We start from the raw sequence: 17,060 nt of genomic DNA, 5'->3' as shown, positions 1-17,060 counted from the left end.
AAAATGGCGGGCACTGCTAACATTTTTCAGGGACTGGTTTGCTTTTTATTGTATTACTTTCGAAATATGGATGTCATAGGGCACAATTCTTTTAGACATGACAGTAAATGAATGTGACCATATAGTACCGTCATCTTTTAACCCCCCGAAACCCCCTAAAAAAATTAAAATTAGCATATAAGTAGCTTTGTCGGGTACCTTTCGTCACAATTCCGCCGCTTTTCCAATCCTTACCACTCATCGCTACGGAATTGATGTGGACGATTGATGACCACTGGCAGTAAAAACCTATAAACCCCCGGTAAACCCACATAAACCCCCCCCCCCCCCAAAAATAAAATTTTCAAAAAAGTCTACTTTTTCGGTACTTTTCGTGACTATTCCACCGCCCCCAACGACTCATCCCCCCGAAATTTATGCGAATGGATGGTGACCGCCAGGAGTACACACATTTAAACCCCCGGTATCCCCGTGAAATCCCCCCCAAATGTAAAATGTGTCATTTAGTCTCCTATTTGGGAACTTCTCGCAAACATTACGCCGCACTACCCGTCCCCTCTGAGCTCTAGATCCGGAATATTTGGTGAGGGCGAGCCACCGTAAACCATACGGGAAAAAATACCAGAACACCCCCGATTACCTCCCGGAACATCGCCGAAAAAAAAATAAAACAAATTTAAACTCGCCTTTCCGAATAGTTTTCGACACAATTTAACCGGTGCCCCTACCACTTATTAAAACCCCCGATAACCCCGTGAAACCTCCCAAAAAATTTCTAATAAATAGCCTCTCCAGGGAAAAGAATCGTAAGACCACTCTTCCGGTCCCCTAGGACTTATCGGCTCGGAATTTATGAGAACTATTAGTGACCACTGGTTTAACACAAGTATAAAACCCCCGGTATTCCGTAGGAACCCCCCGAAAAAAAAATGAAAAACTTGCCATTAAGTCTTCTTTTATGGGTACTTGTCGCCACTATTAATCCCCATTGCACTACCTTTTACAATCATCGCTACATGATCACTGTGGACTTTTGGTGACCGCATGCATAACACATTAAAATACCCGAATCCCCCTGGGCACCCCTCTCGGTGGGGAAGACCATTTATAAGGACTAGGCGGAGCAGCCGCGGGGGGGGCTCCTCAACCCCAAGGCGGCGAAGCCGCCCCACAACGAGAAACGGGCGTAGGCGAGGGGGAGCTTCAGTAACCCCCGGGCGGCGTAGCCACCCCGATGTTCAAGCGGCGCAACCGCTGTGGACTCCCCCCACCTCTGGGCGGCGAAGCCGCCCCTTAAACGAATAACGGTGAAACAGTTCCGAAATGCCCTCGCCCTCTGGCACACTAAACCCCCAGGCGGCGAAGCCGCCCTTCAGCGAGGAACGGCGGAGCCGTTCCGAGGAATGAGTGGGGAACCTCCCTACCCCCTGGCCGGCGAAGCCGGCCCCTAGCCGTGTTGAGATTATTCGAACTTCAAAAGTCTTCGAACGACCACAAATGTAGACGGCGAAGCCGGAACCGGGGTTTTAAGGGGCGGAGCCCCTTAACGAGCGCGCGGAGCGTGCGAGTATCCTCATATAAAACTCATTACTTTAATATACTTCCTAATTTTTGTAGCTCTTTCCTGAAAATTGTTATGAAACCGTACAGGTGGGATAAGAACATTTCATCAAAGAATTTTTTGCAGCATATGGCACCAGTGGCATAGCGAGGGGGTGGGGTCTGGAATTCCCCCCCTCCCAAATATGAAAACTCAAATACTAAGCCTCTTCATTAAAGAAAACAAAATGTTGAAGTTCATATTTTCACAAAAGATTTCTTTGAAAAATGAAGTTGTTTCCATTATAAAAAGTGTTAAAATCAGTTTAAAACCTTCTATTTTCTAACCTTTTTTTCAATTTTCCCCCACACCCCCCTGGTTTTGGACCCCCCAAATGACATTCCTGGCTACACCACTGTGTGGCACCTTTTAGTGACTTAAAAATATATTATTTATTATTAGAAAGCCATTCCAATCATTGCAGACCCTAAAACTGAAAAAAATGGCTGGTCCTCATTTAGTGTTTTAAATTTTGTCCCCCCAGAAAAACGTTAAATCAGGTTTCTACTGTGTAACCCTGGATGGGAATGTAGGCAGCGTTGTCACATTGACTTCAATTGATTTAGATGATCTCAAAACGACATACTCTTACCAATGTGAGTACTTATACTAATGCACATAGTGCGTATAAATCTGTCAATAAACTTACAATAAATATTTAGCAAAACAACATAATTTATTATGGTATAAAGAACATCAACAGAATGATAAAAAAATTACAGCAACCCATAACTGTCTGTTTTCTAACATAGCAGTTCAGAGAAACAGTTGAAATTTTCTCACCAATAATGAATGAATGGATTGAGGCCAAGTATAATTAACTCTGATGCTAAAAATTCAATTGTTGTACATTTGGATCCATCAATACCATATCATCCACCAGTTCCTTCATCAGTTTCAACATCTTGCACCATCTTCAAGATTGTAAAGATTATATCTATAAAAAAATCAAATTAAAAGAGTGGTTACTTACGTAAAAAAACATTTTAATCAAAAACATAAGTGACATACATTTGAATTAAAAACCAATAATAGGAAATAAGAAAAATTCAATAAAGAGAACAGAGAATCCATGATTCAGTGAGTCCGAAGTACACATTTTATGAAAATTCTACTTTAACTCCAAAAAATGAAATTGCCAAGTGCACTAGAAACTAAAAATCAACTCATGCACAAATTTAATGGTAGTAAATTTGTGATCACAGCAAAATAATAGCCAAAAAGAGTAAAATTTTAATTATCACAGCAGCAAAATAAGCATACAGTGACTACGCTAAGTACATTCTCAATTATAATTTTTTTTGTGTTTCTAACCAATTACATAAGATACTGTCACTGTTTTCTTACTGATTACATTTTTGAATGATTTACCATAAAAACGCTTGCAAGAGACACACCTTTTTCCCAGAAATTGCAGCTAAAAATGGGGTTGGGTCTCTTACACAAATTTCTTATATTCCCCCCCACCTTTCCTGGTCGTAAGTCCAAGGGGAACTGAGTGGCATTGGTTTTCAGTGTGAGTCAGACATCTGAAACTCTAGGTGAAAAACAAGTGGCAGGCAGGAGAGTTTCTCCCTTAGTGACGTAATTTTACAATGCTACTGTTTGCATTTCTTATTCATAAGCATCAGTACCTCAGGGGTGAACATGAAAAAGATCGCACAGGGTTTTTCGCTCTGAAGGGCGCCCTAAACTTACTGCTACGAGTGGTCACCCTGTGGCATTTATCCTGCAAATAGTAATCAGATATCAAACTTTAAGAAATGCAGAGTTTTGAAGGACAATACCTGGTTAATAGTCAGAAATCTGTCTTGCTGAGTAATTTCCATTATGCTACGGGCCTGATTTTTCAAAAAACATCTTCAGATGCTATTATGAGGATTATTGCAATTGAAAATTATGTTGCTGTAAAAAACCTGCGGTTTAAAATATTCAAACGAGTGTGTACATAGTTGTACTAATGGTGGATAAAAGAAATCGGAAATACTTGTAAGTGAAGAGAGCTGAAGCAGAGGTAGAGGGGAAGGAGCGCACTCCCTCTGTCTTTCAAGCAACTGGGCTACGAGTGAAGGAGCAAGGGATGAACGTGTCCGATCTTGCATGTGACATCGTTGCCTTCAAAACGAAGGGGCAGCAATGTGATGTCCACAGTTTGTGTTGCCTGAAGATTTCAGTTCATTTCGTCTTGTTTGAATGCACTCATGCTACGCTTGTTTCTTCCGAAATTGTACTGTTTGGACTATGTTGAATGTTAGTAGCCTTGTTGAAACTATGAAGCCTTGTAATGGCGTACGTGAAAAGAGGAACTCTTTCTACTTCCTCTTCTGGGACATTGCATTCACGAAAGCATTGATTTAAAATTTTGGATTCAGATTCAATTTCTTCAACGAATTTGGATTCAAAGTATAAGGTGAAGGATATTACCACTGGATATTTGGATCCAAGGTATCCGATCCGACCATCTCTAGTAAGCATAGAAGGTTAAGACTACAAGTGAATACCTACTTATCTCCGAGCGCTATGCATATCGTGTAAATTTGGCTGAAAAATGATGCGTAAATTTTTAGTATTGAAAGTGGAAATTTTGATAACTGTCGAAAGTCCAGGCATACGTCTGCAACATCGAGAGATAGGATACAAAAAATTCCGCAAAAAGCAAAATTTTTTGTATCCTATCCCTCGATGCTCTTTTTCTTTAGCTCCTATGCTCAAAATAGGGGTGCGTCTCTAATACTGGTTTATACAATATATCGTCCACCAACTTTTTATTGATCTGGGGTAACTCGGAACAAAGGCTAAATATGTAACTCGGAGTGCCAAGGAAAGTGCTTCATTGAGCTTTTTTCTCTGAACAATATTCTCTATCACTGGAGAAAGAGACGGAGTCACTAGTTCTTTCCCTGGCACTCGCTGAAGCTCCTGACAGTATTACTCTCTAGAGCTCTATGGAGTGCTTTCTGGCATTCCAGTTTCCTCCAAAAGGAGATTCACAAAACGACAACTCAGGCCTTACGCAAGTCTTTTCCCCAGAGATTTTATGGTGGATAACGTATTTGGTTAATTCAGCAGTAAATTTCAGCATACTCCTCCTGGAGTAACAGGGAGCCCAAGGGAGTTTTTTACTATGTTTTAATTTGATCTCTTTGCTTAGGATAAATTTGGAAACTTGAAAAATGTGAAATCATCAAGTCTTTCTTCATGATGATAGTGTTGACAAAGATTTTCTTTAGGGTTGAGTTACTGAGAATAAATAGAATATGCTCTTATGGATTGATATTGAAAAAATACCATGTTATTCTAGCAAGAGAGTGTATGGTATATGATGTAATATTTGGTATGAAAATAAATTGGGTTTCAAATCTCTTCCACAGTCATTGAACTCATATACTTTAATGTGTGGTTTCATAGATCGATGGTGGTGCATTAATGAGCAAGGAGATCATATTATTCTGTTCTCACCATCGCAATCATGTTTTCATCCATTTTTTTTACGAGAGAATTAAGTTTTTATACACTTCAATACATTCAAAATATTTAGGATAAGCTGACCTGGCATTTACTGAATGGTTTGATCATATTTGTATCCATATTTTTGTGGGTTCTCATTTAACCTATAGAACTGACGATAGAGAAATATCATCCAAGTTGGTTAAATATAAACTATTATTGGAAGAGAAGAGAATGCAAAAAAAGACAAGGGAAGAAGAGCAAAGGCTAAGAAGGAAGTTTACACAAGTGGGGCAGATGCGAGGTAGAAACCTAGAAAGAAATATGGAAATACAATATATTTGATTCACTTGTCTCATAGAAGGAAACTAAGCCAGAAATTGTCCAGTTACCTCTGATAATTTGAAGAAGAAAGAAAAGTAAGCCTCCGCATCAGTTACATGCAGTCATGGGGATATATAGTTTGGTGCATCCAGAAAAACCCGAACCACACCATTAATGATGTCTGGATCCTTGATCCAGCACTCTTGTAATGTTTGTATGCTCGATCCACGTTTTCCCTTTTTCTTTTGTTTCGTACAGGTTGCGTAGTGGCAGTGGCTTTGACCGGGGTACATAGCCAGTTGGTGCACCTGTGAAGAGGTTTCGCTTTTTGGTTGGAGTACTTGACGTTAGGCTGGCGAGGAGATAACCGCAAAGGTTGCAGAAGCCGAAGCGGCAGTTGAGTCAAAAGCTCGAGGTGGTATTTTTCCATTTCCTCCTCCCTCCTTAAGGACCTCCCTTCCTTACAGAAATTCTCAATGATGATACGTGACTCTGAACACTTTTAAGGCGTGTAAGTCACTGAGGGAATAATTACGAAAAGGACAAACCTTTCCCATCTGAGTGCACGTGGATTTTTCCTAACCTCCCCTTTACTGGCGTCCACATTTGCACCTTGGTTGTTAGATTCTAGTGATTTGAGCCACTTGTCATGGACTATACCTGAAGCTAGCCGGGAGAAAGAGGGTTGTGTTACACCCTCAGACCACATGAGTACATGAAAGGATGTTTTCTGATCTAAAATCATTCCAAGGAGAAGTAACCATCGTGGAAAGAAAGGCACAGAAGATTTAAGGTAATGGATCTGCAGATATCCAAATGTTTGATTGAGTATGGTGGGTGGAAGATAAAGTTGACTGAAGTATTATGTTCCTGACCACCAAGATGATCTAATAGGCGTGACGATAACAAGGAGTGCAGAAGTAGTTCCCAATGGGGAAGAGGAAATTCTTATGGGTTACAGAGTGGTTTTCTTGTATTATGTAAGGAGCAGTGATGCTTAGTTATCCGAAAGATACAGAAGGGTACAGGCTACTACACCTGGCATCATGTAAGATCTTCATCAGTAGGGATGGGCTATTCTAAGATAATACTTTTCCTTTCAAGAAAGGTGGTTGGATTAGAGGGTTGAGCAGATAGGAGAAGACACAACTAGTAATGCAGAAGAAGAGCATGATGAGAGCCTTGTCCGGGATCTCCTAGAAGTCGAGCAGATTCTGGGAAAGGGGGCAGACCACACAGAAGAAAGCTGAGCAGATTCTAGGGGAGGTAGCAGCCCAGACCAAGGAGGAAGCATTGCAGATTCCCAGGGAAGGAGCAGTCCAAGCCGAGGGTGGGTTGAGCACTGGCCCGAGAGGCAGACAATGCCTCAATACAGTTCCAGAGTACATGGTTCATGATTCCGTAAGATGACTTCATGCATCCAAAAAGGAAGAAATTTAGGGCGAGGTTACATGTACAAAGTTTTCAACAAATGTATAGTATCAATTATTATGAGAATGCAAGCCTGTTCATATAAAGAAAATCCGTGAGAATGTCAATATAAATTGAGTGGGTTGGGAGCCAAGGGGTACAAGTGATTTTTTTTTCAACAGCGTTAGGTAAAGTTAATTGTTAGAATAAATACACAAAAACCTGGTTGCCAATGGAAACAAGTGAGTCTCTGTTCTGTGCTGGCATAGAGTGGAAAATCAAATGAACTAATAAGTATCTAATTGATCTTATTTGTTTTCTATACCTAATTTCTGTACCTAATTCTGTATAGAAAAGAGAAATCACTTGTGCCCCTTGGCTTCCATTCCACTCAATTGCAGCAGAAAATAATTGGGAACTTAATCATATAGACATTGTAGGTGCTTACCTAAACAGCAAACTAGAGAAGATGCATGTATGTTTATGTCTGAAGGGATAAATGTTAACAGGAACCCATATGTGTTTAAATCAAAGAAAAGCCAGTATGGCATAAAGCAGTATGGCAAAAACTGGAGAAATAAAGTTTCTCAGTAGGTCTTTGGTATCTTTAGAGTTTATAAATTATGTTAAGTGAACTTTGCATTTATGAGAAGGAAGGAATTATTGTTGGCACTTAAGTGGATGACTTTCTGATTAGAAGTGAGGTTACATCATTGATTAAGTCTTATGAATTAAAACTAGGGGCGAATAGCGGATTTCTCGAACTCGAATATCGAATTCGAATATTAAACCATTGCTCGAATATTCGAATACTAGAATTGCACAATGCCTATTAAATGTACATTTCTTCTTCTATTTCACTTGATGAATGTATAAATAAAAAGGTACATAGTGGAACCTCGATCTATCGTTTTACAAGGGGATGGACGAAAAAAACGACGAATGCGGGAATGTTTGATTAGGTTGCCTATGCAGCAGGAAACCCAAGATTTTGGCGAGTAGTTGTGATTTCCTTTAAAGGATTCAAACAGGAATTTAGCTGATTAATGGAATATTTAAATTTTATGGAAACAATTTGGGCATATAGTTGATTCAACTAACATCTCTTTCAAAAATTCTAAAGGGACACACCACCTCGCGAAAAAATGAATGCCTGCCGTCTCGGCATTTACACTGCTACGATGGATTTCCGTCTGATATACCGTATAAGCGCGTGTAAGAGACGCACCTTTTTTCCCAGATATTGCAGCCGAAAATGGGGGTGCGCCTCTTACACAAACTTCTTATCTTCCCCCCCTCCCCTTCACCGGTTGCAAGTTCAAGGGGAACTGAGTGGCCTTGGTTTTCAGCGTGAGTCAGTCATCTGAAACCCTGGGTCAAAATCAAGCGGCAGGCAGGGGAGTTTCTCCCTTAGTGACGTATTTTTAAAATGCTCCTGTTTGAATTTCTTGCAAGCATCGCGCCGTCACGTCGGTACCCCAGAGGTGAACATTGAGAAGATCGCGCGGGGTGATTCGCTCCGGAGCGCGCGCTAAATTTATTGACACGAGTGGGCATTCCGCGGCATTTATACTGCATATAGTAATATTGGTGTCACAACCTGCGGTTGAAAAAATTCGAACGAGTGTGCTCATTGTTGGACTTAATGGTGGATAGAAGAAATCGGAAATGCTTATAAGTGAAGAGCGCTGAAGGAGAGGTCGAGGGGAAGAGGGCTCCCTCCCCTCCGTATTTAAAACTACGAGCGAAGGAGCAAGGGAAGAACACGTCCGATCTTGCATGTGACGTCATTGCCATTAAAGCGAAGGGGCGAAGGCGCAGCAATGTGATATACGCAGTTTGCGTTGCCTAAGTTTCCAGTCCGTCTCGTCTTGTTTGAATGCGCTTATGCTACGCTTTTTTCTTTCGAAATTGTGCTGTTTGGACTATGTTGAATATTAGTAGCCTTATTTTAGCTACAAATCTTTGTGTCAATCAATTAGAGCTCAAAAAACTTAAATGCTGTCAGATATACGTCGCGTTAGGTCTAATTCTTTTTAGAACCTCGTGCGTGTCATACAATTGCTGAAAGATATCGAGATATCTTCGAGCTCAGAAGGTGACTCACGTAGCATTTGACCTCCAGAAACTCGGGGAATTGAACCTGGTAGATCGAAAAAGGTCAGTTGGTGAAATGGGGTAGGGATGAAACACGTTTCCATTGTTCCCCTGTAACTTGATATTTTCCTGTGGAGTCTCGGAAAGGAAAAAAGCAGAGACATTGGCTGATGGAGAGCCGAGTGTAGTTCCGTCCCCTTGCACACACCGATTTTGGACGGCCGGTAAAATATTGGCCGATATTTTACCGGCGAAGCGATGCTTGCACACACGCCGGATTTTTACCGGTCAAACGATACGTTGCTAAGTTTTTGAGCCGGCGTCGGCGATCCACAGTGACAATGGCCGGCATTTTGCCGGTGCCGGCGTGTGGTCGGTACGTGTGCAAGCTCCAATGCTCTCCCATTGTTCACTATTGGAATGTGGACGGCCGATATTTTACCGGCCGTCCAAAATCGGTGCGTGTGCAAGGGGCCTTAAATCTACGACGTGGTTATTATCCTACGGCGCTGAGATTGCCCCGATTGTTGTTCAATCTCTTGGGAAAGCTCATGCCATTTGCCTGTCGTGTTTTGCCTTAAAATTTTCCACAGCTGCAATTCTATTGCAATACTCCTGCGAGAACTTTTAAACAAAATTGTTCGTGAGTAGGACAAGCAACGTAGAGCGATGGCGTATGCAAAGAGAGGATCGGAACTCTTTCTACTCCCTCTTATGCCGCCACAGTTATCAAAATTTCCTCTTTCAAATAGTACTGAAAGAGGACATTTCGATAACTGTCAAAATTCCAGGCATACGTCTGCAACACCGCACGATAGGATAAAAAAAATGTCGCAAAATTTTTTTTCTTTATAGCTTCGATCCTCAAAATAGGGGTGCGCCTCTTACACGTGTGGGCCTCTTACACAAGCTTATACGGTATACATTCATATCTACCAAATGTCATTTCAGCAGCATACCCATCTGATACTCGGCTTCATCCAACTATGTACTTATTTTCAACAGGTAGCTCGCTTTACCCCCACTCCTCCTGTCAAGTGCTAGCGGACAATCCGAGGTGTTTTGCAAAATACATGCGCTTCTCCACCAGATCTTCTTCAATAGGGTGGTTTCCTATTATTTTTTTTGCCTAAATAGAAAGATTATAACTCCTGGAGTACGAATTTCACACTTTTAGATTTTTAACTGACAATATCTATTTATTGCGATTAAATGAAAAGTGAAAATTTTCAAGCACGCGAAAACGTGACAGCTAGGTATGAATGCTGGGAAAAGCCCATGTGACATCATTCTGGTTCCCGCTTCTGCCGTGTGAGGTGACCTTGGGGTGAGTATGTGTGCACTGCTGCGATGCAGGCTGCTATCAGGTAGCAGAGTACCCTGCTAGCAGGTAGCGCTTGGTTAAATAAGGATTATTAATACCTTATCAAACTAAGAAAACTTTCCGACCTTAGCCAGTTTGAATAGGTGATTACTAAGACATGTTTCCCTGAGCTCTGTGCCTCATGCATGCATTGGTAATCTCAAACGATGTAAAACTCCTATCTACTCGCATAGAAACTAGGTCTCTGAGACGTCACGTGGAGTGGCATCGCATGGGCGCCAATCTGGCCTTTTTCAAATGCGGTTAAAATTGACCATTACCGTTCGTCTAAACCGGTATTTCTAAAACCAAATAATTTGTATATTATGAATACACTAATGGTGGGTAATGAATCGCAACCAATGCCTTTCGTTTTCTTTGATGAGAAAAACTACCCTATTGTGCTACGTAGTTACAATCCCACGGCACTGAGGTTCTCCTGGTGGGGAAAACCGGGGATTTTCGGATTTTTTCACCCTATCATTTTCGGTTCCCCACTTCGAACTCTTTTCACCGCTCTAATCTGCGAATTCGATGTAGTTCATCAACTTGCTTAAAACGGTGCTGCATGCACTAAACGACTAGAGTTCTGCACATTTTTCCGAGTCAACTACCAATGACGTGCGTGCGACAGTGTATGAAGAGAAATTCAAAGTATTCGAGATTGTACCTTCAGCATAATTATTCGAGATCTCGAGTATCGAAGACTTTCCAGTATTTGAAGTATTCGCGGATACTATACGCACATCTCTAATTAAAACATTTTTTAATAAATTATCACTCAATTATGAATTTTGTTTAAGTACTTCTTCAAGATTATTAATAGATTTAATTTAATACACAGGAGGAAAAAACAGCTTTAGGGAGAATTTTACCTTGAAATTTTCATCTTTGGGATGCTTTCCTTTTCTTTTTCTTCTTATTCTTCCCATACTTAGAACCATCATCAGGACTGGATTCAATCCTATGTGATAAAGAGACAGATATCCTTAATTTGGAATGATTTCATCGAAGTCAATACAATAAAAGCAACCTTTTAATCAGTGATGATAACAGATGATAAAATGAACAAAAGCAACAAAAAACAGACATTTATGATCAAATTGGATTAATAATTGACATAGCCTTGACAGATTTCAATTCACGATGATTTGTTATCATTTAATGTCTGATTAAACCTTGAATTTATACTTATACATTCATTGAAACAGTGATTATTTTGTTACTTGTTGACACCTGCATTTCTCATGAATTTTTTTTGCGAGCAAACCAAATGCTTTCAATGACAAAAATACATTACTGCACAACTCAGCACGTTCACCCTACATTGACCAGCTATTCTTGAAGGATTCAGTTAATTAAAGAAAACAATCGGCACCATAAGTGCTCCAATGAGTAAAGCTAATGAATTAAATACGTCACTCTAACTACTGATGCCAATTGCCTTATGTTTTCTAGATGTAGTCATGCAAGCAAGACAAAATTTCCTGAGGTTTGCAAAGCTGCTGGTGCTCTTGAAAGATTTTTGTAGGCTGAAAAATGAATCATGTGTGAACATGATACTTTAAGCTTATGCTATATATAAAAAAATATACATTAGAACCATATATGAAGCTTTTTAAAAGACATACTTTGTCTTTATGTAATCTAATTTTCAGAGACTTTTACTGGTTCTCTGTGTCCTAACATCACAAAATGCCAGGATTCAATTTTTGCAACTTTTCACATAAAATAAATTAAACTACCATTTAAAAAGTGCATCTGTTATTGAGGAACATTACGTAAACTATTAAATAAAGCCGAAAAAGGATTATTTGTATTTCATATACTCACCAGCCTATTTTTCAAGCACTAGGCTTATTCTAGCTAAATTGAACAATTTTGGCATTACATAGCAAGACTACATTTTGAAAAAAAAAAATGCGAAGCAAATTTTTGTATCTAGCTAAAAAACATTATGAAAAATTATGTCTCAAGTGTCTCATGTTGCGAGGATTTCTCAGTACTGAATAGCACTTTCCACTGAAACCATTTTTCCTTCCACCATTCCACTCCCACGTCCAATTATCACCATTCATATGAAAATATGTTAAGTAGCATTACATTTCTTATCCAATATATACTTTGAATTTTCTAAATGTATGGAAATTATGTATAGAATATGTTTATATCCACTAATGTTTTTAACATCAAATTAACTCACTCTAAACATATACTTAAACTGTCTTTGTCCTGATGAGACCACTAATACATTGAAAAATATTGGCATGGATAGAATATCTTAAATGGAGAAATAGACCACTACTCCAAAGGAAAAAAAAAGTTTGGGAACGGAAAAAAATCTTGAATATCAATCGAGATTTTTTCCAATTCTTGCTCAACTTTGCTTGACCAAAAAAACTCCTGCTTGCACACAATATTAAAATGTCAAGTGGACTTCAATGTAAAAATGGCAGCATTAATTAACTCATTACACATTTTTTCATTTCTTCTTTAAGAAATCTTCATGAAGTCTTTGCTTTTAATAGCTTCATAGTGCTATTACACATGTAATGAAAAATACAATGATCCATAGAAACAAAGACATTAATATCTTTTGCATAAATACAGACAAAGAAAAAGTGAGCATAGTGACATGAAAAGTGGTCTTCACAACAGCTATGTTGAGGAAAATACAGCCATTTCATAAAAATATCTGAAATGACATGGGAATCCTCTTATGCTATAGCACAACCTTTTAGATCAGATACCATGATATTGGGTACTCTGTCAGAACAAATTGTGCATATGCTGTAAACAAATAATACATTTTCATGGTATTTAAATAAAAAAAGGAGAATGATGAGTATAAAAAATTAGAGTCAAACTTCTGTAAAATGAAACACTTCAATTAAGTGAATCCCTATACTATGAAGATTTCTAAGCAAGGAAATAAAATGGAACGTTGATCGATCTTTCCCACATTTATTGTTTGCCGATGCTGGTACTAATATACAGTAGAACCTCGGTTATACGACCATCAGTTATACGATGACCTCACTTATACACAGATTTTTTTGGTCTGGTGAATAACCCCATATGAACCCATGTATTTCCAACCTCGGTTATGGAACTTTTCACTTATACGACGACCTCAGTCACGAAACGTATTTTTCCAGTCCAATGAGATAAAATACCTCACTTATACGACTTGTCAGATAACTGCTCTACGGGAAGATTGCGGTATGCGTGCCGATTTTAGTCACAGGAGCGGGAGTACTATGTGGTCATTACATAGATATGTCAATAATGAATAATGAATTTTAATAATGAGCGATGCTGTTTATTAGATATTAATTTTAACTGTAGTAGATGATTGTTAATCTGGAATATCTATATCTAACGGAGACTGTTTAGAATTTTCCAAGGTTATGTTTTCTGTTGCCCCATCGAAATAACGCCTAAATGAGCCGCTAAAAATCCTCGCGTATCAAAATTTTGGTTTCCAAGGTCGTCCAAAAAAGATTATCACAGTATGGACGTAAGTCGATGGCGATTCAACACGATGGTAATAACAGCATGCGTGGTCTCATTCCGCGGGCTAATCCCACATCTGCGGGACAAATTCAGCCAGGGGAAATTTGCTTACGCAGCGCGCAGATCAAAACTGACCCAACTCGTATCTCAGTGGGTTTAAATGAAACACAGTTGGACCTTGAATAGCTATTAGCTCGAGTTTGCATGGTGGCAAGCGTTTATTTTTTAACTGAACGACAGTTAGTGTGAATGCCCTCGGAGAATAACTCGCATTGTCAGTCTTAACGTAATCATTAAAGTCAATTTCAAAATGCGAAAGATAAGGCAGTTCCTTTCGACTCAGAAATGACTTATAACCATTATATCGAAGTACAAAAAGTGTCCGGTCTTGTTATGAGAAATGGGACAGTAAATTATTCAGTGAAGACAAATCACGCGGCTTGTAGTCGCGGTTCCCGGCACTGAATCCGTGGAAGAATGCCGACAGAGATGCTATACCTGGCATATTCAATCTACTATTGCTAAAAATTTCATGGGAAAATTCTTTATTAGAGCATAAACATTATTGAGAGGGGAGATTTTTTCCAGACTCTTAATCATTTCTTTTTTTCATTCATCACTGACGGCAGTTGCGCGGATATTTCAAATGCTCACTTTAAAAAAGTGATCTAAGCACCGGAAAAATCTTAGTCACGGAATATTCCGTGTACCAGTGTCGTAAGTAGGAATTTGCTTTGGGAGGGATGGTAGTACCTGTGGCGCGGCTACCTCCCCTTTCCTCCTCTCCCCCCCAGAGGCATCAGGGATTCCCAGAAAATTAAAAAAAAAGGGGCATGCCTGTAAATATGTTTTATATTATTTTGGCACTTAAAATTTAACTTTAAGCAGATGCAGTTGCTGTATATCAAAGCTAGTCAATTGTTTTAAATATTTTTTTAATTTCACTGAGGCTTTGGAGGGGGATCTATCCCCTCAACCCCCCACTAAAATTATTCCACTGCCAGGTGCTCCGTATTATTTATGGCATGGTATTTAGAGGGAGGAAACCGAAAGCTGGGGTCATTTTCGCCATGAGGTAAGGGAGGGAGGATAGAAACCCTGTGTTGGAATTAGCAAGGTTGTAACAATATGCTTCACTAAGGCTTAATGTCCCATCTGCCGGACAGTGTGTTGCACTGGAAGTTCCGTGCACACTACTATCAAGCAGGGATGCAGCCATCTCTGAAAACTTTCTGCCTCTGCCAGGACATGAACACGGGTCCACAGGGTGTGAAGCCTTCGTGATGCATTAGTGAAAATTTGCTCCCTAACTACGGGGTTAATTTGGGTGACTTTCCTCAAGTATTTCTTTTCTTCAATCTTGGGTTTGCCTATAGGTGGTAAAATGAGTTTCCTGAAAATTGCTTTTAATGAGTCAACATTTTTAAAAAATTGGCTTCTCTGTGAATTTGGTATCACCATCCCGAAATTTCTCCAATATAATAGCCTTGCAGCTTAGTGCCAGAAATGCTAGACATTCAACCGTGGGTAATGTTGTTCAGGAATGCAAAATTATGTTTCTCTTAAAGTAACACATCATCTGTGGTGTTACTTGTGAGTATATAAGATTATTAGGCTTCAGTTTCTTGCCTCCAAATGAGAAATTGCATCCTGGAAACAAACCCGCTAAATTTCATGCTAAATACCGAAAAACCTCACATATGAAACTTCCTCACTTATGAAACTTTTTTTGGTTTCCCACTGAAAGTTTCATAAGTGAGGTTCTACTGTAGTTCCATACAGTCAAAGCAATTTTTTCCCACATCCATTGTTCCCAAAGTATTATTTGCATCCACATAAATGCGTTTTTGCATTTTGCGCATTTGAAATTTTGCGTGTTTTTGAAATTTGCGTTTCACATAAATGAAACCATGTTTTAAAAATGTGTCATCCAAACTGGCCATTCGAATTACTACTGGGAATTCAAATTACTAGTTAGAAATGAGTGGGTAAGTTTGCTTCTCTAAGTATAAAAATTTTTGCAGCGCAGTCATGTAGTTGTGCTTCATCCTAGGGAGTTTGCTCCACATATACAATAGGCAAGTTCCGAACTTCACCAAAAACTAGTGGTTCTATACTTTCCAGTACGAATTGACTTCAAACCAGTGAGTTAATATTATAAGTTCATTGATTATGATACAAACAAACAACTGTGGTGATACCTTGTCAACAGTAATTGGTGATCACGCGTAAGTCTGAATTCTTACATGCTTAGATTTTAAGATTACAAATTTAATTCTGAAATCATAGATAAATGGATAAAAACATGACCTTCCAATAAAATAAACAATTTCATATTAACCATTCCAGATATTTCACAGAAATTTCTAATTCCGAGAGGTTATTTCCATCATTTGATAAAAATATTTGATTACGCAATGACTGATCGAGAACATGAATCAATTGGCAATCTATAATTGACGTAGGACAATACTAAACCACACACACTGTCACAGACAAAAATCCTATAAGCATTATCATTTAGCTATACTGAGGTGATTAAAATAAGTTATTTCCTACTAACATACACAACTTATACATATTTCAAGCTATAAAAAAATTATAAAATTGCAACTTCGCCATTAGACGATGGAAAAAATTCAACTATGTCAACCAAAATACCTAAAACACATCAAATTATCACATGGAACAGTAATTACATGAAGATAACTACTTACACCCCATCTGAGCCTTGATCAAGATTCATCTCTTTGGGTTCTAGGGTGATAACTTCTTCTTCTTCACTACCACTTAGCTCTGCAAAAAAAAACAGTATGTTTAAAGATTTTTGAACAAGCAAGTAAAAAATTGAGATAATCCAAACAGAAATAAATTCTCTCACATGTCAAGTTTGTATTAATTATGGACAGCACATAGCCTAATTCATGACATGACCATGATAATATAATATTGCATAATTTCAGGAACTTCCATGCATGTTAAATTGACTTAAACTAAAAGTGACTTTATTGAGCTAACACTAGGTAATAACCGTACTATTGTTTCCATGAACTTAAATACATGACTTTATACTGAAACGAGTCGATTGGGTGCTTGAATTCTTCAAGCGGGTAATAAGGAGGGTGGGAACATTGTTGTGTCACGTGTTGTCGAGTATTGTGTCCATAAGTGTTTAAAATATTCAAAAATTTCCCTGCCGGTTTTTGAAAGGGTAAGGAACTTAATTGTTTACTTTTAAAATTATTTGTTATTTTCAATATGATTTCATTTGACGGACAGTTCATTATTTGAATAGGCTAAGTT

At 38.8% G+C, this 17,060-nt stretch overlaps 1 protein-coding gene across 1 annotated transcript in view; it reads right to left on the bottom strand.

Moving 5' to 3' along the window:
• Positions 1-2,255: 2,255 nt before the first annotated feature.
• The window catches only part of LOC124162827 (exosome complex component RRP45), a 39,278-nt gene continuing 24,473 nt past the window's right edge, over positions 2,256-17,060 (bottom strand). The window contains exons 7-9 of the mRNA XM_046539495.1: positions 16,475-16,553; positions 11,117-11,205; positions 2,256-2,537 (exon numbers count right to left, since the gene is read on the bottom strand). Coding sequence (XP_046395451.1) covers positions 11,127-11,205; positions 16,475-16,553 — 158 coding nt within the window. The 3' untranslated portion in view covers positions 2,256-2,537; positions 11,117-11,126. The remainder of the gene's footprint in view (positions 2,538-11,116; positions 11,206-16,474; positions 16,554-17,060) is intronic.

The sequence above is a fragment of the Ischnura elegans genome, chromosome 7, assembly GCF_921293095.1.
Source record: "Ischnura elegans chromosome 7, ioIscEleg1.1, whole genome shotgun sequence".
Classification (NCBI taxonomy): Eukaryota; Metazoa; Arthropoda; class Insecta; order Odonata; family Coenagrionidae; genus Ischnura; species Ischnura elegans.
This window is presented reverse-complemented; position numbering and strand designations above follow the sequence as displayed.